General features: G+C 32.5%; 1 protein-coding gene across 33 annotated transcripts in view; it reads right to left on the bottom strand.

The window, feature by feature from the left end:
- Trdn (triadin) overlaps positions 1-27879 on the bottom strand; it is a 374084-nt gene that overhangs the window by 294454 nt on the left and 51751 nt on the right. For all 33 annotated transcript variants that reach the window (XR_012448649.1, XR_012448653.1, XR_012448655.1 and 30 more), the window contains 2 exons: positions 13136-13297; positions 12033-12065 (listed from right to left, as the gene is read on the bottom strand). Coding sequence is in view for 30 of the 33 variants with exons in the window: in XM_074075307.1 (XP_073931408.1) it covers positions 12033-12065; positions 13136-13297 (195 nt within the window). In the remaining 3 variants the exon portion in view is untranslated. The remainder of the gene's footprint in view (positions 1-12032; positions 12066-13135; positions 13298-27879) is intronic.

Genomic DNA, 27879 nt, shown 5'->3' with positions numbered 1-27879 from the left:
TAATAAAATAATAAATTATTAGGGTGGTAAGAATAAATAAAAGTCATGTTTTTAGATTATTCATTAATTATGGATTGCAATGATCATTGCAATAATGATTTTTAAATGACTATTTTAATACTCTCCATATGAAAGTTGTCATAAATCTATCACATATATTCTAGTATATCATGTATTTTGCTAGGAAAATATAGACTTGGATAATCTATACAAAAATATTTTAATTTCTGACATAGTAAATGCATCTTAGTATTGAAGTTAATTAATACTGGTGTGGAGTGAATGTGCCCTGTACAAATCTAATTCCCATTACTGGCTGTGTGAACTTCATTTCCTCATCCATAAAATGAGGTTAATAATTGTACCTACTTCATAGATCTGCATGGGAATTACAATAAATCTTTCATATTATAGAAACTTGTTGTGGTGTATATCTAACCTGTTCTTTATGGTGACACTTTCAGTTTAACTACTAAAATAACTATATTAGATGGAGTAAAATGTTGCTTTCCTAAATATTTTTAATGTTGGGGATGTAACTCAATGGTAGAGCACTTGAATAGCATACACAAGGCACTGGATTTGATCTGCAACACTACAAAAAAAAACCTAAATATTTTAACTTTCTAAAAGAAACTATAGGAAATGTTGCAGAATTTTACTACTCATGGAAATAGAATAACATATCTGAAAGATGTTTTTAAATTGTAACACTTATTCAGAAATTTTTAATATTGTATACAGTTTTAAAAATCATTTTCTGGAACAATGAAAAGCCAAATAATAATCAAACTAAGGACAATAAGTATATTTTGATACATTTAATACAAATACTTTATAGATGTTTATATAAAAACAAGTAAACTATAAATGAGTATATTATACCTATAATAAAGTGTTGACTATAAACATTATGTTTATTTCAACAAAAGAAATTGTAGGCAAAATTTAAAATTAGAGTGTGCTACTTTACCTAGCTTACAGGAAATGAACCACAATTTCTATTTCCCCAAAATTTCTGTTCCTTGTGTTCTCAAAGTTTAGAACTGTTATACTTCTTTAGCATTTTCTATTAATAATTACACTATTATAATTATTTCTGCATTCTCCTCTGTCTAATAATATTGGCTTATATATTTATAGTCTTTTAAATGTAGAAATTATAAAATCTGGGCATAAATATTTTTATGCTGGACATCTAAGAAGATGAATATGGACTCTAGATCTTATTGGTAGCCAAACTTGGAATTTTCAGCTGTAAGGGAAATTTCTAGTTCTCATGGTATGTGCTACATGTCCTATGAAAACATGTAATTAATCAAAACATCAAATCTCTAAAACTTCTCCAAATTTGAGTCAAAGATTCACTTCATTGACTTGGTTATCTTTCTCCCTCTTTAGGTTGTTTAATTCTGTCAGAACGCATGTGTCTGAGCTGTATTGTCAACCAATGTTAATGACTGAGTCAACAGATTTTTTCCAATACTCTCTGAGCTTGACTTTCACATGGACTTTGAGAAGGGAGGCCATACTTACCAAAAATGAGAAGATTGAAAGTAACAACAACAAATAGAACAAAATTAGTGAAAATAGATTGTGCTAAATGATTCCTAAGAACAAGCTTATTTTGTAATTAAATCTTTCTAAGTTATTTTGTCAGATTGCATGTATTTTTGCTAATGATAAATAGTTTTCATCTATTTATAATCATAACAAAGCTTATTGTTAGGTACTTTAATTTTGGGTAAGACTTATGTGGCCAGCTTAAAGCATGCATTTTTTTCCTCTATCAATATGAGCCACTGTTAATAAATTCAAAATGTAATCAATTCAGATTTTTAAATGACAGACTCCAGAAGTTAAAAAGATAATCTCTGTCACCAAGGTAACTATCCCAATTCAAGATGACAACCCAGTTTATTAAATTATTATGAGGGCTGTGAATTTCAAAGAATGCCTTTTATCATTGTTTTCTCAAGCTATCTCACAAGAATCAGATAATGTAAAATGTCTTCTTATAATTTTTCTCCTTTTAATACTAATTTTTTTAATTATTCATCCTTTTGAACATAGCATGGCTATTTGTATGATTTTGCCAATTACTATTAGGACACAAAGATTAATTATGATAAATTACAGAGCAAATGTACTTATCTGCTTAGTGGCTAATTAAAGAAGGCAAGGAAAAATATTGTAGTGAACTCAATGTTTTAGACAAACATAACAAATTATGTTTAGGCATCTATATTTCCTGATACTTTCTGTTATATTGACATTGAGGAGAATTTCTTTCTGGGATGTTCGAGCTCATAAATGTAAAATAGTTCAGGCCTTTATTTTGTTAAGTTTTCTTCCTTAGTAAGAGAAGTCAAACTTTTTCAGGAAAAATAATTTCAACTATGCATATTCATGATCTTAGAAAAACTTTCAAACTAAACATGCTAACATGATATCTACCTAATATCATTTTTTTTGCCATGAACTCTAGAATCTCAAGTTAATCCATTTTTCTAATTTAGGTTTTATTTTCTTCACCTATAAAATGTAATACAATTTCCTATGTGTACAAAAACCTAGCATGTGGAAGTGATTCTAATAATACCTTTTATTATACAATCACTGCAGAGTTTATAGATCTGGATGAGGTTTTGGCTGTGTTGGGATGTGTGCTTCATATTTGATGAGATACTAGACAAGATCAATATGGTCATACATCAGAATCGTCTGGAGAGATTTTTTTTTTTTTACTTTTCATGACTTTATTCATCAGTTTGGACCACCTGAGGTCATGTGGCTTCTGGAAAGATTTTAAAACAATGAGCGTCTCATGGTAAAGACAAATAGGATCTACAATTTAAATAAGCTCTAAGGTTATTTCATAAACACAATCAGAAGTGGGAACTACTGTCTAGATCAGTGTTTCTCAATTTTTAATGTGAATAGAAATCTCCTGGGATGGTCTCAAAATGCAGATCGTCATTCGGTGAGTCTAAATAGAAGCTGGATTTCTAAATAGCCCCAGATGATGCTGAAGTTGCTTGCCATTATGCATTTTGCATTGTAAGGATCTACCTCAGATGAAACTCTTGATAACATGATTAATATATGACACCATGATTTAATAAGACTTAAAGAGTATCATAGTCTGGAAAGGACCTGGACATCAATAAATCCAGCATCTTCATTTTACAGGTGAGAGAATTAGAAGAACTAATGTTAAGTGACATAACCATAACCAGTAAACAAACAGCACAAGGGAAATGAAAACAAATACCTCTTCACTGTCTCCATTTTATTTTAGTTCCATTACGTTTAAAATTTTGATATGTTCAGTTGAAGGGTATTAATTATCAGCAATTATTCCAATGGTCTAGAACCATATTGACTTAGTTTGCATTTCATCTTTCAGGTTTGCTATTTTTATCAGTAAGTAATCATGATGTGTAAAAAAAATGTGGGAACTACTCTATGGAACTCTGGGAAGGATGGAAAGAAAAAGAGAATGATGGAGCATCAATAATACCATAAAATATGACATCTGAGAAGATAGAGGATATAAGGTTATATATTGAAAGTTGTTGTAAAATAGGAGGTGGGAGGGAAAGGGGTAATGGAGAGCAATGGAAGGTGTTGAATGGATCAAAGTAAAGTATACTCACAGCAGGGAGACATTGAGAAACCCCTTCAAACATTGACTTAAATATTAATAATGAAAGATAGGACTGTAAAATAGGTACAGTGTGTATGAGAGGGTACTTGTTGAGGTGGGAGGGTGAATGAAGGAGATTAAGGTAAGGGAATATGGCTAATGGACTTCATATACTTATATGAAATAGAACAAAGAAATTTTTTACAATTCCTTTAGGTGGGAGGGGAGGTGGTGGATGGGAAGAGACAATGGGGGGTAATCTAATCAATATACATTTTAAGCCTATTTGGAATTGTCACAATGAATCCCTCTGTACTAGAGGAAAATATCCTAATAAATGTTTTTATTTTTTTAATATGGGGAATCACACCCTAAATTGTCTTCCTTACTGACTTTACAATCCATAAAATCCCCTATTTTTAGAATTACTCTGTAATTCTGTGCCCACCAACAAGCCTGCCATCAGTTCCCCTATAGCTGCACATATGATCAATGTTGTGACAGGCAGGGAGCGGATAGGGCAGTAAGTTCTGCCTACAGCATGATGGGAATATGCAGCAGTTACAGAGCTGAGTTTTGATCAAGACCTATTTAGAGGAGAAGAATAAGACGAATTTACCTACTTAACAATGTTACTAGAGTCTACCTAATAACCAATATTCTGAGGCTATGAATTCTAACAAGTTTAGTCATCTTTCCATTTTCCCAATTTTTTCATGTGCCAGGTTTTTCAGATACTTAATGTTCGGCCTGATTTAAGCTACAGAAGCTGCCAGCAAAGATGAATGGAAGGAAAGCTGTGGCACACAAACTTGTCCATCTATCTTACTACCAATGACGAAATACAACCTTCTAAATGGTCTAATCCTGAAGTCTTGAATATTTATGATTCTCAGATCTCCTGGCTCTTCCTCATTCACTGTGACTGCAAAGAGTTATTATGGATTTCAATAAAGTAAGAAAAGTACACAAAGAAGGAACTAAGTTTAAATTTACCGAGCAGCTCTTTTCAACCATGGAGACTTAAGGCAATTTTAAATGGACTGTATAGACATTGTAATTTGTTTGTTCTAAATAGAGAAACATCTTCCTCTGCCATTGGCATCCATCAAGTACAATCTCAGAGAACACTGGACTTCAAATATAGATCCTGCTCATCGTTAGGGACAGATCTTTAATCTGAAGGAAAATAGTTAGGAAGCAAGGAAGTTAAACATAATACAGAGGGGCTTCTGGTGTGTTTTTCAAAGGCAAACATAAATCTATAACCAATAAGGTCACTATGCCCCTAAAATTGGAGACAAGTTTTTCCTTTACAAAAAAAGCTATGTGGGCTGAGAATATAGCTTAGTGTTAGAACACTTGTCTAGTATGCATAAAATCCTGGGCTCAATCCCCTACACCATACACACACACACAAAAGAGTGTGCACAGCTCTGAAAGATGATTATTTTCTTCTCTGACTTTTAAGCTAGATCTCAGGAAAAGGCAATATAAGTCATAATCTATTGTTAAGAGACTAGCATGATCTTCTAAAACTACATATTTGACAGTACATAATAGTGTCATGATTATTCTTATTCACAGACTTATAAAGTTTTAAGTAAGAATAAACTGTAAAAAGGAGATAAATATATCCAATATTTTGCACTTAGACATATTAGTATAAAAATATTAAAAACTATATACCTGCTAAAGAATTATACTTTCAGTAAGTGTTTACCTTATTTGGAAAGACAGTGAAACATTAAATATTAAAATAAAAACGTGAAAAAATTCTATTATTTTTGCAATAAGCCAGTACTTTATTTTTTTAAATGTGGAAAATTACTAAGATACTGTGCAGAATGGACATACATTTTAACTACTGGATACTCTCTCTCCTCTTTCTCTCTCTCTCTTTTTCTCTCTCCCTCTTGTCTTGTATGTGTGTGTCTATCTATGTCACTGAACATGGTTTTAATTTGACTTGGGGTATTTATGAATGATAAAAATATCAAAATTAGTCTATTTGTCTAAAAATAATCTGCTCATTTTAAATATTATTGTCATCATTCATGTTTGCATACTCTTTCACATCAGTTTTATATATAAATTCATATAAAGATTTACTCTCATCATTGTCAACTACTTAATGCCATAATCATACTATTTCATTTACTTGTTCACTCATCAAAGTCTTCAATATGATCTTTTTAGGACATTTTACTAAATAAGGAGGTATTTTAGACATTTGCAATTTAATGACTGTAACATGCTGTGTTTGACACACTGATCTGGTTATTAGTAAGCAATAATCATGTTTAGTTGCAGTATCATACAAAAGCTCCATTTTAGTGATTTTTAATTTTATTTACTAAACTTTCCTTATCAGACTTAGAAGGTGTTGTAAGTAAAGATACCCATTCAGTTCCAACTAGCACTAGCGTGACATACAGAAAGCACTTGAAAAAATGTAATTGAAACACAAATTTATCAATTGAGTTTAACCCTAGAAGGGATATAATGTCAGAATTGTGTAATACTAATTATGTAAGGATGTACATTGCTTCATGGTGAGATCTGTGCTTTGTTCTCACTCGTAAACTTAGGCTTATCCTGAAAGCAAAATATTCATTCCTTACTAGTCATCTTCATTTTTGTTCATTTCACATTTCTTAGAAAATTTTGAAAAATTGCAACTTCTCCTACATTTGGAAGAAAACATCAAATTTTTCATAAGTTAAAAAGCTGTAAGTGACTTAAAGTATATTGAAAATGTTGATATTTAAAAGTAAAGTCACTGCATTCCTTTAAAAATTTGAATTGATGGCCTCCAAATATTAAGTAGTTTGAAAATTTATCATTTTTTTAATATTCAAAAAATTTCCTTTTCTCTTTGAATTCTGCCTCTCCCACAGGATTTTCTTCAAGGGGAATCTATTTTTATCCCTGAGAAGTTATTTTTTCTTTCTTACATCATCATAAAAATTGTACATGCTGAAATTTAAATTTTTCTCTCATATATTATGATTTCATATCCTTTAATATGTTCACCTTTAGTCTATAAGGATATGTTATAAATCTTCATAAATATTAAATTGAAAAAGTAAAATTTTATTAAAATATCTTTATGAGATTAATAGATTTTAAAAATAGTATCTGTGGATAAATGTGACATAGTTTTAATGGGATACAGTTTCTCAGGGAATTTAAGCATCTCTTTTTACTTTTAAAGATGTAAGTGTCAAGAATCCTTATGTACATCTCTACCTTTTGCATAGGTATTTATATATGTGCAGATTCACATAGGAACACACATGTACTTGATAAGGTTATTATGGTTATTTTACTTCATCTTTGGTATCTTTTCAAGTAATGTCAAAATGACATAGGGAGTCAATAAGAAATTTCTTTTCCTTTCTTTTCTGTTCCTTTTTATTTTTCCTTCTTTGAAACAGGTTCTCACTGTGCAGCCCGGATTGGCCTGGAACTTGAAATCATATTGCCTTAGCCTCCAGGGTGCTGAAATTATCGGCCATACATCACGACCCCTGGCTAAGAAATTTATTTTCAGTGATCTTTTAGCTAGGTAATTCATGCCATCTTCACTTTTATTAGAAACAAAGATTCGAAAAACACATGATTTACAAAGTATTTGTTCTCTGTCCTCAAAGACATTGACTTTGTGAACTTCTGGAAAATAAAGGAGATTTCTCAGATACTGCAATGACCATCAGACATATCTTCTACACTCTCATAGTTGAGCCTTTCATAAACAATATGATTGGAAAGGGATAGGAAAGAAATATTCCGAATTGTAACAATTTTGGACATAATTATGTTGTCTTATGTGCTTTTAAATATATTTCTTGCTTTAATCTAATTCTTGCAGCTGCCGCAAACTTTTATGAGAAATGTTTATTGTGTTACCCAACGAACAAAGAAGGCCTTTGATTTCAAATCTGTAACCAAAATAAGTTTACTTTCTGTCAAAAAATATAACTTTGTTTTCAATGAAAATAGTGTTAATTCATATTTTGAGAGAATTAAGAAAACAATAAATTTGTAACACATGTGGAAGACATGTTATTTAAAGCAGATGAGGATTTTAAGTAAAAATTTAAAGTAATGTGAATTTACTAAATAATTTTATTTTAGAAATAGTTATACAATGAGACATGGCAATATTGTATTGTATACTATTCTACTTAGACTAATATTATATCACATACGCATAATTTTTTAAAATTCTTTATGAAGCTAGAAGTAAGATTTCAAAAGTTTAAAAGTTTGGTAATATATGTATGAGGGAAACATCAAGCCCCAAAGTTTTACTTTTGAGAATAATTAAATAAGTTTAATAAAAAATAAATTTGTTTTAGTTATCAAGATAAAATTTTTATACTAAGAAATAGAGATAACATATTGAATATACATATGTATCTGTTCACCCAACAGTTAGCATATAGTTTTAGTTTTTAACCAGAGATTATAGCACTTATGAATAATATATACAGGATATATATTATATATCCAGGATATATATTATATATACACACATTCATATATGTACACATACAGATATATATGTATATAGCTAAAATATTATTATTTTGTTAATAAGAGGTAGAACTAAAGATTTTTATTTGGTGAACTAATATGAACTTTTCCCATAATTCGGTTAAATATTTCATAATATAATTTGTCAGGTTGTTTTAACATTCTTTTTGAAAAGTATAGAATTATTGAGAAGGAATCATAGAAAAGGGGATTCCAAGAATTTATTCACGTGTCTTTAAAAGTTTCGTTGTCTGAGAAGTCTCCCAAGTGTATTTAAAGGAATTATTGTTACTAACTACACTACTTTGGTTGCTTCAAAGTGCTTTTACTTCAAGGCAATGATACTCTCTAGGAACCACTATTGAAAAAAAAACTGCTTACATTCAAATTTTTAAGAACCATTTTTAGATTTTATTATTTCCTACCGATATTTGCTCTCATGAGAACCTCTCTCAAGAGCAATGCACTCTTTCATATTACTCAGGCAAATAAAAAGCAAAACTATTAAATGAAACATGGCATTGCTCCCACCACCCCTTTCTACCACATCTCTGACTTCAGAGCATCATGTCAAGACACAGAACACCAGCTATACAGCATGCTTCTTGATTAGCAGATAATATGTTTTAGACAGAGCCAGAAGATCCACTAGTTAGGCATCTTTTTGGTTAACACTCTAGAAATTATGAACGAATATTTCTTTATCTTATAAAGTATAAGTAATAATTTCTGAATTTATGTATATATTCAAGCAGATCAATTTAGAAAAGCATATGAAGAGTATCTCATTCATATAAAGTTTCTGCACTTGTGAACCCCCTAGAAAGTGAGGTATAACATATTCATGATGTGTGTCTTGGCATGAAAATGCTGCTCAACAGGACAGACCTAGATAACAAAGTACCCAACTATGTACAGCACATAACTGATCCAGGAAATAGGATTTACAAGGTTGTTAGGTATCCATAGTTAAAAGTTTTAGATAATTACATAATAAAAATGGTATTTTTACAGGTTCAGTGCTTTGGATACTCATTATGGAGTGCTTTGTAATAGAACTTATTTTAAAATTGACAAGTTGAAAAATAAATATTCATAAAGAATATAAAGACACTAGGGACTACATGTAATGCCCTTAAGCTATATTTATATATAACAATATAGCCAAAAACTAGCATTCAAAAATTTCATCCATATTAATAACCTGTTTAATAATCAAATGCAACCCTGAGATTAGCTGAGTGGACCATTATTCCACATCACACTAGAACTGCTAGCTTCACCTATAAATAACAAGAAGGTAGAATTTTTTATTTGGGTAGGAACAATAGTAACTGGGAAAATAAAACTAAAATTTTAAGTACATTTAAATAAAATGCCTTAGGTAGATACAGGGCAGTTGAATAAAAAATGCTACTGTTAGAGACTGATAAGTTCAATAATATAAAATGGCTACGTATTGAGCCTATATGAATTGGAAAGAGCAGTAATGCAGAGTCATCTAAATGTAAGAAATCAAATGTTTTAAGAGATTATCATTCTACATTGTCAAAAATACTTCTTAAACAAAAATTTTAAATATAAGTGTATAAAAAATCCATGATGAAATAGGAATAAGCTAATAGAATCACTTCTTCATTAATAAATTTAAACCTGTAATTTTAAATGCAGAATGTGTATTAGAAATGTTTTACAAAATACTACATACTGATTTAAAACTCACATTGACTCCATGACTCTATGAAAGTTTATATGTAAAAATAATAATTACAATAAAATATATATCCTTTAATAAGTTTTCAATTAATATCTATCATTTATTAGCTTTCATACTTATCTTGGAGTAGAGTATAAGTATATAAGATATTTCCCTAAATGTCCATTTTCCATGTAACTTTGAAAATAATGTTGCTAAGAAAATATATTCAAGTGATTTCAAATCAGTTCTCCTCCTAATTTGGGGTATGTAGTCCTTCAAGACATTAGTGTATGTAAAGTTTAAAACACATATATCCCTCTTTTGACTTCTCAGTCATAGTGACATTTTTAAAATTTTCCTAAACAACCATTTAATAATCTTTTTTCTGATTTGATGAATCAAGGCAATAATTCATGGAAAAATACTTAAACAACTTTGTGGATTTTCAATATTTGCTAATCATTACCTGCAGAGTAATTTTGAAATAATTCCACAGGAAAATTCAAATCAGAAAGAAAGAAGATATTGTTTGTTAAATGGTGCTAACATGATCTTATATTATTCATGGGATTCAATTTATAACTGAGAAAATCTTTTTTGTTTGTTTTTCTCTCTTTTTTTTTCCTCTGTTGTTGTGCTGGGTGGGGCTACATTGTGGTCCTCCACAGTTCTCTTTTATCTCCAGATGAAATAAACATGAAACCAACTGTCATTTCAGAACAATGATGGAGGGGGTGAATTCAAGTATGATATATTTGATATACTGTAAGAACATTTGAAAATGCTATAAAGTACCCCTACCCAACACAACAATTAAAAGTAAATAAATGAATAACTGTCATTTCCAGACAATGACCAGTAGTAGCCCATTAGCTTAACATTCCAGTCAGTGGAGATCAGCTATGAAATAAATATATTTTAAAAACCTGTTTATGAACCTTAGAAGTTTATAGACTAATCTAGAATTTCTAAACCTGAACTCTAGGGCTGAATTCTGTTTGGAGCTGTTGAGTTCTCATCCTGATTTCCCTTTCTCCTTAGAGTTTCATATGTGCATTCTTTTCTGGATAACTTAACCACACTTATGTTTCGCCAGCTGAGCTCTTCTTCTTCTTCTTTTTTTTTTTTTTTTGTTACAGAAGTTTCAAATTCTAATTTGCTCAATAACATGCCCTAAGTGGATTTTCCCCAGCTATTAGTGGCAGTCACCATCTGCTCAGGCACTGCTAAAGCCCCATGTTGGGTCCCACTATTGAGTCCACAGAAGGTCTTGGAAGAGCAACAGAGGCCAGCATAGTATCTGCTGGAATAGATATCACAACAACCTGCTGGTGGACAAGTGCAGCAGTAACTAAAACATCACAAGTCAATCAAGTCTGGCCAAGTGTTGAATGATTTTTCTTTGGCACTGAATGTAACTCAGGATCACACCTGGACTCCCTGGCTCCTCTTCCAGAGTTAATTCCTGCAACATTCTGTAAAAGTTCTTGCTCCAAAGCTGAATCATTTCTCCTAGTCATATTCTTTTCAACTTTTGGATTGTGATCTCTGTGCTCAGCTACTGAAGACCTCAGCTATCACATTCCAGCACCACAGATGACTACTCTCCTTGGGATACACATGATACCTAATGACTGATATGCCTTTGCCTCCAAGGTCATTATGCTCCACACTATTTCAGCCCTTGTGTACCATAACTGTTCCCTAAAATTCAAAGTAATATTGACAATAAACTAAGAGGAAAATATAATAATTAAAATTAAAACTCAATAAATCTAGAGAAAATGAGAATAAAGATAACAAGCCTCATCTTTTTCTGTGCTATTTCCATAACTCCAGAATTCTGCCCTCATTCCTGAAATTCCAACCCATACTCCTCTGTATATAGGTGGACATGCATGAACCCACAGACTAAGGCATCCTAAATAATCAACTGAAAAAATAGGGGATGACCTTCACTGGAAGAAATTGAACAGTTTTTTCCAGACTATAAACTTTGATCCAGCCATTAAACAAAATCTCTGTATTAAAAATAAATTTAATGTAACAATTTTATAAGTAAAATATATTTGCAGCATGTTGAAAATCAACAATATAATAAAAGGAAAAGAATTTTTTCAAAAGTAATAACATCCAACCAACCTTTTTTTTCCAAGGGAGGCTCCTCTATTTCTCCTAAACAAAAAATAGTAAATTAGAGAAACTTATAACATGACATAATATAGTTTCACTATTTATCCTTTTTCTTTCATTTCTTTAAAAAAACATTATTTTGACAATCAGATGTCTTTTATCGTTTTGCTTCCCAAATTCCAAAGTATAAACTTTAGTTATATAAATTTATTTGAGATAGCTTATTTTATGAGCTCACTAAAATTGTGGCAGTGGTCCAAATTATACATTATAGGTCATACATCATGTTAACTTCAATTTTCTCTTGTTCATTGTGACTTCTCACTGAAGGCAGAACAAATATAAATGTAGACAAAGTCTTAGAAGGGGCTCTAATACTAAGGGCTTTGCTGTTAGCCAAGGCTGAATATATATGCTCTGATAGCTAAGTCTGACTCCCTAAAAAATGTCATTTTACAGGCAGAATCATGGTACTTTGTCCTTTTCATACCCATTCAATGGTCATATATGTATGGGTTAATTTTGCTATTTCCTTTTATTCATTACTAGATATGAGAAAACACATAGGTTAGCTTCATAATTACTGTGACATTTAGATTGTGTCTTTTCATTCTATACTTCCATTTGGCTCAATAAATTTATTGTTTTGATTGTGCTTTTAGTAAGATTGCTGCCTCTTAGTTGACTGTGAATAAGACTTATGTGCATAAAGCATTTATGTTTTCTATTTTTTGTAGGTTTTATTTCAATCTTCTTATAGATAAACTTGAAAAATAGCCACAACTTTTGCTCAAATGTGTATATAAATGTGATTATCTATGGTGTATTTGTAAGCATGTGTAATAAGATTCCCTCTACTATAATGCTACCCTAATGGTAATATTTAATTTTGACAAATTTGCCATAATGGTAGATGAACTATTAGATGAAAACCAAATAGACAACAGTTTACTGTATTTGGAAGTCTATTGAAATACTGTTCATACTCAGAGTATATTCATTTTAGTTTAACCTAACCCAAATGCTCATTTGGGCTAAAACCTAAGTGAGTCACTGTCCTACATACCTAATATTGGTCCTAGCAAGAAGATATAACTCTATGCTCTCTGTACCTTTATCAATGTCCTCATCTCCATCATCATCTTCTTCATCCCCTTCTGATGAGATTATGTCAGACAACAAAGAAAAGAAGCCATAGATCCAGTCTGTGGTTTCCTCCACAGCATCATTGACGAGTTTTAGAGGATCTGAGCCAATCTTGGCAATGGAGCTTGCTAAAAGGAATTTCAAACAAAAGAAAAATTTCACAGTTATTCTCAAGAAAACTAAAAAAAGTTTTCCTTCATTTTTTCCTTTGACAATGAATATATCAGTTTCAAGAATTTAAATATCTCTTGGTTATATTTTTTGGTACAGAAATAGAAACTGTATCTTGTTATTGTATGTCTATTCAGTTAAAAAGAGAAGCTATAGTATATCTTTGTAATTATGAAATTATTCAGAAAGGAATTGTCTTTAAGAGGCTCATAACCTAAATTATACTTCAGGACAGGGAAAAGTTAGGAATGAGTCAAATAATTAGGATTTGGATCACCCAAATTTCAAATAAACCCTATATTGTGGATGTTTAAGAATGAAAAAAGGAATCATTTTTGGACCATATTGTACTTGGCAGCATTATGGGAAAGATAGCTTTGTAATTTTCAAACAGCAGTCTGCAAATTGACTAATACAACTGTGACTAAATTAAAATATTATGTACTCTTGTATGAAGATGGTAAAATGAGACCTGTTGAGACTATTCTAAGAATGGAGGGAAGAAGGATACAGGAAAATAATGGAGGGAATTAATTTAACTATGATATGTTATAGGAACTTTTGTAAATGTTACAATATACCCCCAATGCAATAATATAATAAAAAAGCAAAAAATAAAGTAAAATGCCAGATTTTCTTCAAAGAAAAACTAAAACAAAATACTGATTGATCTATTTATATTTACTTGTGACAATGTGGAATTGTCATGGTAGAGATTATATAAAACTCAAACTAAATTAATTAGATTTATCCTCATTAGACATCACAGTACCTTGAAATTAAAAAATATTTTAACTTCTAGTAACTTCAGTGGATAAAACCAGGAAAAACTACAACCTATAAATCCTCCTCTTAAAGATTAAAAAAAAAGCTTGTGCAATGTGAGAACAAATAACAAAAATTCAAGCAAATAGAAAAATTAGGGTTTTCCACAGTGTTCTTCTAATTATATGAAAATTGCACTGAAGAGGCAAAAGTAGCCTTTAAGATTTGATTGAAGAGATGATCTAGAAATACAGTATAAATTGCACCTGATTTTTCATCAATATGCAATTAAATTTTAGAGCTATATTTTTCTTAACTTCAAAGATTATTTTAGCTTTTCTGAGAATATTATCCCTTAAGAGATCAGAATCATACAAATGTATTATATCATCTAAAGGTTAAGTATTCCAAAATTAGGCTTTTACTCTGATTGAGATAGGAAGTCATTGGAAGATTTGGGCAGAGGAATGAAATGATTTGACTTGGGGAATGTTTCTTTTTGCTGTGCTGAGGATTAAAGTGATGCTAAGTTGGAAACAGGCAGCCAACTGAAATAATTTGGAAAAAAGATGATGGAGATTTTTACCAGGCTGGTTAATAGTGTGTATGATGAGATGTGATTGGATTCTGAATGCATTTCAGTGATATAATTAATTGTATATGTTGTGGGATGTGAAAGTAGAGAGAATTCCAAGATAACTTCAAAGTTTCTGATGTGAGAAACTGGACAGATGGAAATAGCAGCTGCTGAGATGGGGAAGCCTGGAAAGAAACAGTATTGGATGTTTTGGATGGTGGGGGGTGAAGTAGAAAAGTAGCCAAATTTCAGATTTTTCAAACTTACATTTCCTATTAGACATTTGCGTGGAGATGGAGATATGTATGTAGTTCAATATGATGTACAAAAAAAAGAAGATTCACCTGAAGATAGTAACAAGGATGGAAGGTAACTGAAACAATGCAATTGAATGAGATCACCAAGAGAAGGGACTCAGAAAGACTTCAGCATTTAGATAATAGGGAGATAATTGGGGGAACAGGAAGAAATCAGTAATAAGTAGAAACCGGGAGATGGAGAGAAAGAAGAACCAAGATCATGGAAAGCATCAAGAAAAGAAATGATTTTAAGGAGAATAGAGGATCCATATGGCAAATGGTGCTGATAGATGAAGACTCAGGATGTCATTGATGACATTCCAAGAACAGTTTCAGCAGAGCACATGAAAGGCTAAATGGGAGAAATTTGGAGGCAGTAAATGTATTTTATTGTAAATGACAGGGATTGTACTCAATCTTCAATATTTAAAGAGGGATTGGGATCATAGTTGACTTTTTTGTGTTGTCATTATTAAAATTGGTAGAATATTTCTTAATTTGTATGATAAATAAGATTACATAGAGAGAGGAAAACTATGAGACAGAGAATATGCCTGAGAAAATTTTGTATTTTATGTTGTATTCTGGGGGGTTGGTGGAGCACACAGACTATCCCAAGTTAAGAAATGCTTATCTTATAAAATGCTAGTCATTATCTCTGACTCATTGAAAATGTTTCTTCATTCTTTGTACCGTATTTTACTACATTACAGAGAGTTCCATGAGAGCCAAAAAATAGTAGTCTTAATACTGAGATTAAACCTTAGAGAAAGGAAATGAAATGGAACTTTATAATTGCAATTGAGAATTTTATTAGTAAGGACCTGGATTATACTAGCATCACTAAAGGAATTTTTAGCACTGACATATTTTATATCTAGTAGAAGAACACTGCAAATGGGAATTTTATTATTGAAGTAGATTGAGACTCTTTTCTTATTCCCTTTCTTTCTAAGTGTTAATTGAGGAACTTCATAATAAAATTCAACAAAATAGCTATCAGTTTAATTATCCTTATGTTTAAAGGCACTCAATGCACTTAGCATCTCTAACTTCATGATCTGGCCAAGTCTGAGTATTTTGGGGAAGGCAATGTAGCTGGTGTAAGACTAGCTTCTGATATTCAACTATGTGAACAACTTAAAAAATCTAAACACACATACATTTAGGTAAAATAGTATTTGATTCTTCTTCCCTCTTTCATACACCACATCCAAACCATATCAATGGGAAAAATATTATACAATGCAACTAAAACTTATTGATGTCTTTTTAAAGGGGATAGTCAGATAATTATACTTTCTTATCTCTTATGTTTCCATGAGTTAAATTACATTCACATCTGTGATGATCATCATAAAAATAATAGCAATTAAACACTTCCAAGAACTTTACATATACTAACTCACTTTTTCCTTCAATAACCCAATAAAGTAAGCACATTGTTCTATTTCATTTTTTAAATAAAGGAAAACTAAGCCACAGTGAATTTTAAAAACATGTCCATGTTTACATAGCTAGAAGGTGATGGACCTAGATTTTGCACCCACGTTCAGGCCTCTAAAGCAAGACTCAGCTATTAGCTGTGTGCTGTCAAACAAACAGCATAAATTCACAATTGGCTCTAGGGTATATATTGGATGGAAGGATGCAGGGAGGAGAGTTCTTGGTTTTAAAAATTGGAACAAGGACTTTGTTCCACAGGAAGATAATGCCTAAGTTGCTACAGTCATCTTGTAAACTTAAAGATTGTAAGTGACTCATTGAAAAAGACAAAAGTTGAAAACCAAAAGAATTAAGTCTTGTGATGACATGGCTGAGGCACTGAATTGTCCAGTCTGGGAGACACCACACCTCCAGCACTCCTGTTATGTGAGCTGAGAAATATTTCCCAGTGTTCAAGTCATTTTTAATTTTATCTTATGTTTCATGTAGAAAACTACAGCACTGCCTGAGGAAGAAATGACTTTAAGTTACTCATGGTCACTAACTGAATCTTTTGGCACTGATAAAATAATGCCAAGAAAGGCAAATAAGATTAAGAAAAGTTTAAATTAAATCATATTTTTATTTGTTTTCTATTTTTGAAGCCAAACTATACTCAGACTTAAGTTTCTTAATGGAACTCTGTATGAAGAATCAAATTAGCCATTTTCTCTACTTTCCTCCTCAAGAAACAAATCCATACTTTCAGTATATTTAACTATGAGTTTTAACATTCTTTAAGTTACATTTGACCCATTACACACTCTCATATCCTGAGAAACATCATCAAATAATGGTTAAAACCTTGAGTTCTGAGTTCACACTGATAGCATTTAAGTTCTGGCTTCCCACCTCACTGTACCAAACTTTATTGGATACAGAGACAAAAGGGAAAACAAGGTCTGTTGAAAAGTATTTTATAGTTGAAGAAATAACAAAACACTATGTGCATCAGTTTGCTGAGCTACAAAGTGACAATAATAATACTTCACAAATTTGTTATGAATATTTTATGAGATAGTATTTTGAAATAACATAGTACAGTGATGGAGAATTAATAAATTTCGATGTGGGGGAAAAATCAAGGCTGTCTGTTGATTGACACAGAGGCTTCTTCCATTTTGCTTGCATGCTCTAAACAACTCAAAAGGTCTTCAAGTGCCACACAATTAGTGTGTCCAGTATTCCTAAAGGCATTTGAGATAACTATGGTTATAGCAGATGGCTTGGTGCACATACCCAAATGATTCACCTCGTAATCACAGTGCTATCCTCATGTTTTCCTTTTCAAAGAAGGAGCAATGGAAATGTGGGGTTTGCCCAACTGCACCAGATTGAGCCATTCAAAAGGATGGAAAGTGAACAGGGATCCCAGGCATCTTCTAGTGCTTCTGCCCATGAGTCTCTGCCATCACTTAGTCACTATGCTCTCACAGGCAACTTTGGCAGGGTCTATGAAATCGACACACTGCTTTCATCAGGACTCCTGAAATAACTAATGCTTGCCCCTTATCTCTCCAAAAAATATTCAGATCTAAATACTTGGATCTAAACTAAGATGAGAATTTTAGTAGAAGCCATAAATGCTTAAGTAAGCACATTGTCCCTAAAGTAAGAAGAATTCAACATGCGTATGTTGATGTGTGTACTTTGCATTCACTATAAAGTTAACTAAAGTAAAAAAAAAAAAGGTAGATTATTCTTTCAAAACAATTATTAAGCACTGATCATCTATAATATCTTAAGTGTAATATAATTAAGATAGCCCTAGCATTGCAGGTTTGGTTGCTTTAATTTGAACATATAAGAAAGTTGTTTCAAAATATACAAAGGTAATTTTCTAGAACTACAAAATTATAAGGGTCTACTTTCTCCCTTTAACTACAGATAAGTCTATGAATATTTATATACTTTGCTTCAGTTGGTGGAACTTTGATCAAGTTAAGAAAAAATTAGCAAATTATGGATCACTTAATATGTCCTGAGTCATATAACAATTTTTGCTTGAGTTACTGCAAAATTAGTCTTGTTCTAAGGGTCACAGATTTCCTTAGACCTTTCAAGTACCAGCAGAGCTCCAGATGTATTTCTCCATTCCCTCTAACCTCTAAGATGGGAAGAAAGAAAACAAGAGGTAGGAAAAGCAAAATAAAACAGTATGTAAAAATCTGGATGCTGCATCTGTACACACATAAAGAAGTGATGGTTTTCACCAAGTTAATAGATTTTTTTATACACAGAAATGTAGCTGAGGGAAAGTAAATGCTTATGAAACAGTTTGGGTTCGAGGTTTGGCAATATTCATAATTATCAACTATTTTCTACAGATAATATGGAAGAAATTCTAACTTAATTGCTTACTTAAACAGAACACATTTGATGTGAATAGCATACACAGTGAATTTAATGTACTTTGTGTCTTTGGGACCTGGAATTTCCAGTATCAATAATACTATGCACAGATATTTAAGAAGATATAAACAGAAATATGTACATTTACATTCAATATGAAATTGTGTCTTCATCAAAGAGATGTTTATCCAAAGCACCATTCTTAAAGATTTTTATGTTAAGTTTGACATAATTTAGAATAATCTCTCATAGGTTGTACGATTGATCTTTTGTAAGTTTGGTTGATTTCAGAATTTGCCATATTTGATTTTATCATAACAGAGGATGATATTTTGGTCCCTAATTTCCTACTTTATTTCAAATTGAAAGTAAAGCCAAAACTAGAGGAATATGTAGCACATCAATAAAGGTGAAGTTTATAGAAATGTTGACCTAACACCTTTATTCCTCAACATTTAAGGTGAAAGATTAATTTAAATCTTCCAATTTTTAAAGACTTACTACTGGAATTACACATCTTCCCATTATTTCATTCTAGAAAAATATAGAAAAATGACTGTATATTTGCAAAACTGCTTCTGTTCCACATACAACACTTAATATTTTGGCATCTAATAAGCTACTTTTGTTGTAACAAAAATAGTGATAATTTCTGGTCTCAAAATAGCCTTATAAAAAAATAACTTTCATAAAGTATGTTAAGAGGGCTTTGCTTCTTGAGATTCTCTGTTTTAATCCACTTCTATTGGTCCTTTCAAATTATCTACACTAAAGTGTTCATTGGAATGACCTGGAAATCTAATATGGATTGGGGTAAAGATAATAATAACAACAAAATGGAGAATTTGAAGCCAGTGAAAATTGAATGCAGCTGTTATAACATATATTTTGCACTGAATAACTTTCTTTACAGTACATAATATTGATTCAAGAATCTTCACATGGATCAAAGTGTGAAATTCAAGCTGTGTTGCAAACTTTTTTGAAATTGGATATACTGGTTAAATACTTTTTGATAATTATTAGCATATTTTTTTTGATTTAACAAAAATACAAATATTACATCTGTTAATTTCAGACTGGGTAAATAGCCTATGAGTAGCTTATTAAATGCTTCTACAGAACATCTGTCAGGTGTTTCTATGAAGAGAAAAATGCAATGAAATGACATTTTCATATATTATATCTTTTACAAATGAGTGAATATCATGGTATTGCTATTCTCAAGAATAGACTTCACAGCCTTATGGAGTCATTCAAATGGTGAACACCTGCTTAGCAAGTGTGAGGCCCAGAGTTCAAGCCCCAAGTACTGCCAAAACAAAAAAGAAAAAGAAGAGGCTTTAGATTTTTAAAGTAGGATGTGTAAAACTTTGCATATAATCACCTGCACCGAGTTACATAAGTGATTTAACTTTAAGACCAAGTATATCTAATAAGGCTTCATTCAAGTAGATTTCTAACATAGAAACCACATACAGAAGATGATATTCCCTTGAATTTATTATCTTAAACCCTGTCGCAGACTGGCAAGAACATGGCAAAATAAAAAGTTTGATTAATAGAATTCTCATAGCACTTCTGATATTACCCTTAGTAGGAATATTCATTTTACAAAAACCCCAATCAAAATCCTATTTTTTTCTGTTCTATCAGAACAAGGAGAATTAGAAAAGTGTTCCTTCACTTAACACTCCTTAAAATATTATCTTGAGGTGCGTGGGGGGATTAAAGAAAAACAGGGAATTACATTCTCTTAAGGAAGTCACAAACTCTACAATCACAATGTAATGAGGAAGTACGTTGGAAAGATAGTATTGCAGTAAAACAAAAAATTCAGTTCTACCTGGAGGAATCTTGAAAAAAATTTTCAGAAAATTAAATGTTCAATATGAATTTTGAAAAATTAGCTGGAGGATTTAAAGAATTAAATGGGTGCTAGGCCACAGCAACTAAATTATTGCCTAAGAGAAAAAAAATCTTAGGTGACAGAGATGGCATTAGTAATAGATTATAAAATAAATTTTTATCACCTGCATAATAATAGTAACTTTTTAATGTGTTGTATAAGAATAGTAAAAAGAAATACCCATCATTTAGTAGAAACTAGGATAAGCTATTAAAAAGAACATAATGTTAAATGATTTTTCACATATTTAGCATTATGGAAAATGTTTGACTTCTTAATAATCTTTCACATCTTGCTCTTTGGTGGTCAGACATTCTCAATAATAGACTGAAGCCAGTTTTAGGAAACTTCTGATACTAATTGCAGACAAAGTAGTACCAAGAAAAAAGGAAAGAAACAGAAAGAGAGAGATGGAGGAAAGGAAGGAAGGAAGGAAGGAAGAAAAGAAGGAAGCAGTGAAGGAAGGGAGTGAGGGAGGGAGGAAAGAAAGAAAAGAAGGGAGGGCAGGAGGAAGGGAGGGAGGAAGGGAGGAAAGGAAAAAAGAAAAAAGAAAAAGAGGAAGGGATGGAGGGGGAAAGGGAGGGGGAAAGTAAAAGAAAAGAAAGTAGAGGAAAAGAGATATTTGTGTTAATTGGGACTAGAACTTGAAGGGCTCTGTGTGTCAAGACAAATAATTATTTTATTTTGACTATTAAGAATATTTTAAAATATAGACCAATGTGGAGAAAATATTATATAAATTCCCTATGTCTCCCAGTTGTATCACTCAGAGTTTGATCAGAGAAACAGAATTATCAGGAACATAGAGGTGCATTATTTGGATTTGACATTATGCAACTGATAAAGTTGAAGAGATTTATGCTTCTGCATGAGTGTTTAGGATCTAAAGGTAGAAGAAGATGCACTGGGGGAAGGAGCTGTTAGCAGGCTAAATGGAGCAAGACAATACACAACCTGCAAGGGATGGGCTGAATTTCATGAAGATAAACTGGAACCCGCATTGGTCCTGTGATCTCCAAGGCTCCAGTGATGGTAGTGACTTTCAGGAGATGCCATTCCCCTTCTTCATGAAGCTAAATGTGCACCTGACCCAAGAGCAGAAGGAGCCAATGGAAAATCTGGCAGGAGCTAAAATTCCTACAGGCACAGTTGCTGTCCCATGCCAAGCAGGTGAGCAAAGAGATCACTATGCATGCATATTTGCACTTTTCCCCCTGAAGTGACCTCCTAAGGGTAAACAGTACATGTCCCTGCTTGCCTTCTACCTTCCAAGCCTAGCCCACTCTGATTCCTCTTGCTCACACTAAGCCACACTACACAAGAGAAGGAATTCTGAAAATATAATTCTACCACACCTTGTTTCAATAAGCTTCAACATTTTTCCTATTTTATTTTTCCTTTTCTCCTACATTTTTCATTTACTTTTTTTCTAGTTTGCCAAATATTTAAACATAGATTCTAAATACATAAATTCTTAGTCCCAGATAATTAAATTCATCACTATGCATACCAACTCCGTAAGAATTTATTTTGATATTTCTGTCTCAGGACACAAAAACTTATGTAATTTTCCAGCCCAGTGCTACATGCCTGTACTCCTAGCTACACAGGAGACAGAGATCAGGAGGATCATGGTTTACAGTCAGTCTTTTTTTTTTTTTTTTCATTTTTCTTTTATTATTCATATGTGCATACAAGGCTTGGTTCATTTCTCCCCACTGCCCCCACCCCCTCCCTTACCACCCACTCCGCCCCCTCCCTCTCCCCTCCCCCAATACCCAGCAGAAACTATTTTGCCCTTATTTCTAATTTTGTTGTAGAGAGAGTATAAGCAATAATAGGAAGGAACAAGGGTTTTTGCTGGTTGAGATAAGGATAGCTATACAGGGCATTGACTCACATTGATTTCCTGTGCGTGGGTGTTACCTTCTAGGTTAATTCTTTTTGATCTAACCTTTTCTCTAGTTCCTGGTCCCCTTTTCTTATTGGCCTCAGTTGCTTTAAGGTATCTGCTTTAGTTTCTCTGCGTTAAGGGCAACAAATGCTAGCTAGTTTTTTAGGTGTCTTACCTATCCTCACCCCGCCCTTGTGTGCTCTCACTTTTATCATGTGCTCATAGTCCAATCCCCTTGTTGTGTTTGCCCTTGATCTAATGTCCACATATGAGGGAGAACATACGATTTTTGGTCTTTTGAGCCAGGCTAACCTCACTCAGAATGATGTTCTCCAATTCCATCCATTTACCAGCGAATGATAACATTTCGTTCTTCTTCTTGGCTGCATAAAATTCCATTGTGTATAGATACCACATTTTCTTAATCCATTCGTCAGTGGTGGGGCATCTTCGCTGTTTCCATAACTTGGCTATTGTGAATAGTGCCGCAATAAACATGGGTGTGCAGGTGCCTCTGGAGTAACAGTCTTTTGGGTATATCCCCAAGTGTGGTATTGCTGGATCCTGTTAGAATAGCCATCATCAGCAACACCACCACCAACAGGTGTTGGCAAGGATGCGGGGAAAAAGGAACTCTCTTACACTGTTGGTGGGAATGTAGACTAGTACAGTCAGTCTTGGCAAAGAAAGCGAGACACTGTTTCAAAAACACCTAACACAAAAAAGGGGCTGGTGGAGTAGCTCAAGTGGTAGAGTGCCTGCTTAGCAAGCGAGGCCCTGAGTTCAAATTTGATTACTGCAAAAAAGAAAATAATAATTATCCAAAACAAATTTTGCTTCCCTCATGGGGCAAAGTCCAGAATCAGCTGCTTCTTAACTGGATCGTTTACCAGAAATGGTATTTTGAGACTAAAACATTAAGCACAGGTGCCCATTGGGTTGAACTGCCATTGCTTCCTAACTTTTTTATTATTATTAGTGATGCACTGGGGGTACATTGTGACATTTACAAAAGTTCTTACAATATATCATATTGAATTCACCCCCTCCATCTCCTTTGTCCCCCCTCTTCCCATGCCTGGAATAGTTTCAAAGACTCATTTTCCATTTTCGTACATGTGTATATAGTATTTCCACCACATTTACCCTCCTACACCTTTCCTTATATCCTCCCTCTTTCCACTGGTACCAAACTCCCAGAGAGGACCTGCTTTGCCTTCTTGTTCTCTACTTCTGAAAAAAAATGGCATTTTTATTTGTTTAGGATAGCTGTACAGAGTGTTTCATTGTAACAATTCCATGTATGTATGTTTTGTAACCCAAGTTGTTTTATGTCCTCTATTTTTCTCCTTTCTACCTTAGTCCCCTTCTTATGGTGATTCCAACAGGTTTAAAAATTCTATATTCATTCTCATATAGGAAGTACATCAACCATATTCACCTTTTTAACTTTTTTTCATAATATTGCTTGTATTTGAATTGGACTATATTCTATGAGAGAAAATATGAGGACTTCGGCTTTCTGAACCTGGCTAACTTAAGATGATAAAAAACAAAAAAAGGAATACCAAATTCCAAAAAGATACATATGTTTATACTATTTTAAAACAAAATTTATGAACACAAAATTGCCTCTCAATTCTTTGCTTTTATGTTTATATCTCTCTTTTCTTATGTTGAAAATCTTAATTTTAAATGATTATACTTTAATAACTGTAATTATCCTTTTCCTATAGTATACAAAAGACAATTTCAAAAATAAGATGTTATCAACATTACTACTAATAATAAGACGAGTAAATGAAGTTTTACATATCTGTTCATGTCTTTTTGTGTTTGAACTATGTCACACTAAGGAAATAGTAAGAATTGTGTGTTTAAAGTCTTTTGAAGTAATTATTTTCTGCGGTTATTCAAATAAACTGACAGAGTTAATTAAATTAGTTTTACTAAGTTTCAAATTGTAATAGTTGTTTTTTTTCTTTCTGGATTTTAAAAATTTACATAGAAAAAGCATTTAGAATAATATGAAATAAAAACAATATGAGTACACACTAAGAAAAATTTTGCTATCATTCCATCCCTCTGTGTACAGCTCTCTTCTCTTTAAAGTTACCTTGCTTTGTTAGCTTTTAGTTTATCCTTTCATTATTTTGCATGCATATTTATACATAATAGAAGATACCTAGAATTTTAGACACAGATATAATACATTAAGATTTTCAGTTTATAGTGATCTTGCCTTAGAACGAGAAGGAGGCAAAGAAAAGATGCAAATACTGAAGGAAAGTTGTTGGCTACTGTGACAATGCCGGGTAAATTAAGGCAGGAATCCTGCAGATAAACTAGAGATTACAAGACATTTGCAAGTAGAATGAGTCTTTTTGATCACAGAATACACACTGTCCTATGGAAAGGGCCACACAGGAGTCCTACATTCCTACATGAGGAACTGGATACAAAGAGACAAATACTTCATGATTCCCCTTATATGTGGTTTCTACAGTAGTCAAATTCATAGATTCAAAGAGTGGAACAGAGGTTGTCATAGGCTGGGAGGAGGGAGAAATAGGAGTTACAAACCAACAGGTATAAAGTTTTAGCTAAGCAAGATGAATGGATTCTAGAGACTTGCTCTGTAACATTGCACCTGTAGTTAGCAATGCTGTGTTATAAATTTAAAACTTGTGAGGAGGGAACATGTCATGTCAAACATTCCTACCATAAAAATAATTTTTAAAATAGAAACTAATTGATGAACTGGATTTGAAATGTAGGAAATGGACCTGGAAAGAAAAACTATTACTTCCGTCGCAAGAGTTGAGTTTGATACTTCATCTGAATATGCTTGTGCAATTAGAAAAATTAGAAAGATTTAAATTAAAGATGTGAGTGTATAAGTCATTATCTTTGGAGGTCAGTTGTAACCTAATTTCTTGACAAATAGATCAATTAGAGGAAAAAGAAAAAAAGTTACAAATTGAATGTTCCCTTCAAAATAAAAATAACATTACTTACAAGCATAGACTAGATATTCTTGAAGTCTGCCTTACACACTTAAAATTTTTAAAATTGTGTCACTGCCATTAGTCTCTAAATCTTATTATCTGGCTATACTAAAGGATTGAGCTTGCTCATTGCTTGTATAGGGAGCATGAAGTCATCACTGCAATGGAACAAGGTGATATCTCTAATGGAAGCAAGCAACTAATGATGAAAAAGGAAATGATTATAAAAGTCATAAAAGTAAAGAATTTAAGAAGGAAGTGGTAGTCAAACAATGGTGCAAAATTTAACCAAGAAAACTGGGCACCAGTGACTCATGACTGTAATCCTAGCTAGTCAGGAGGCAGAGATCAGGAGGACAGCAGTTCAAAGCTAGCCCAGGCAAATAGTTCATGAGACCCCCATCTCAAAAATACCTAACACAAAAAACGTGCTGGTGGAATGGCTCAAGGAGTATGCCCTGAGTTCAAGCCTCAGTACTGCAAAAAAAAAAAAAAAAAAAAAAAAAAACAGAAAAGAAAAGAAAAATTAGCCAAGAGAGAGATATTAAATGTGCATCAACTTAAAAAGAAGTAATGTCTGAGACATTTCAACAGAGTAAATGACTACTGTGTCACCTAATACCACAGTAGAGAGGCTTGACTAGAGAGACAGAAAGAAAAAGGATTTGGGCTAAAAAGGAATATGGAGAGGTAGGAAAGATTTATTTTGAGGAGAAGGAGAGAAATGGGGGGAGGTGAGGATATAGGAAGGAGATGACATAGCATGTAAAGTATACCTTCTTTGTATTTTTTTTCTCTCATAAAGGCACATACACACACAAACCCTTAAGAGTAAAGACCATTTTTTTAAAGCCAAATTTTTATGAAGTAATAACTTACTTCCCAACTAAACATATTTTCCCAAACCACTGCCCTTTTCACTGTCTTCCTTTCCATCTCCTTCTCCATGTCCCTCTTCCTATGTCTCTCTCCCTATCTTTCTGATTAACTTTAGTATCTGCCTCAATCAATCAATCTATCTATCAATCTATCTATCTCCATTTATCATCTCTCCTTCCATTTTCTGGATGCTATCCACATTAGAGTAAAATGACCATCCATTCTGTGTCCTTTAGTGAGTCTTAAGGTCTGAAAATTTGTATCCATGCAAAATTTGTGTGTTGAAATTCTAATCTATAAGTGACAATATTTGGAGTTAGGGCCTTTGGAAGGTGATTAGGTCATGAAGGCAGAGCTCTCAAGAATGAGATAAGTGTCTTAATAAAAGAGACACCACCCTTCACAGATTAGTTACCCCTTCTATCATGTAAGGACATAACAAGAAGACACATCTAGAAGGCGGACACTCATCTGACACCAAATTCTGTCAACTTGATCTTGGATTTCTCAGACTCTAGGACAGTAAGACATAAGTTACTCTTGTTCATAAGCCACACAGTTTAGAATATTTTGTCACAGTAGCCCAAATAGACAAAGAGAGTGAAAATGATGTAAAAAATAAGTAAAATAAAAGGTGGAATGCAAACTTCCTGAAATACATTTAATTCAAAAGATTAAATCCCCTTGATTTGCAATTTTGAGAAAATGAAATGCTTTCAGATGTTCGATGTTTAGATTCTTTTAAATCAAAGAAAAATTAGTATCCTGATTTAAAAGCACTTTTGGTGAGCTAATTGTTTTATTGACTGAACAAGGAAATGGCTGTCACTTTTCTAATGTACATTTGAATAGCCATATTATAGCTCCAATCCTTGACTTTCAATATCTGAGGCTTGGGCATTTTTGCTTTTAAAAACTTTCTCTATTGAAATTTTCCCACACTGACTACTTTAGAAACGTCACTTATGTAGAACCTAATGAAATTAAGTATAAGCACTCTTAGAATTACAGTCATTTCAGTATTTAATAGTTTCAGGTTGTTTCTAAGTTGCTCTTTGCTATTGCTCAACTGTTACTTTTTGAGGCAACAAAGAACATTACTGAATGCAAATAGGTATACACTTCACCTCTCCTTCTCAATATAACCCCAATTAACCAATTTTTACTGGCAAAATTGTGTTGCAGATGTTTATACCTGGAATATTTCCAGCTAACTGGAGCTAGACCCATGTCAAATAGAGGGCACTTTATATTCCAAAACAAAACTGGAAACAATTTTTGACTCCTTTTTTCCATGTCAAGCATCTATGTGAAAATTAGGGAATCATATTATAGTCTTATAAATAAGTACATATAAAATATGAGCCAATA

Source organism: Castor canadensis, chromosome 1 (assembly GCF_047511655.1).
Source record: "Castor canadensis chromosome 1, mCasCan1.hap1v2, whole genome shotgun sequence".
Classification (NCBI taxonomy): domain Eukaryota; kingdom Metazoa; phylum Chordata; class Mammalia; order Rodentia; family Castoridae; genus Castor; species Castor canadensis.
Note: the sequence above shows the minus strand (reverse complement) of the source record. Positions and strands in the feature narration are given on the sequence as shown.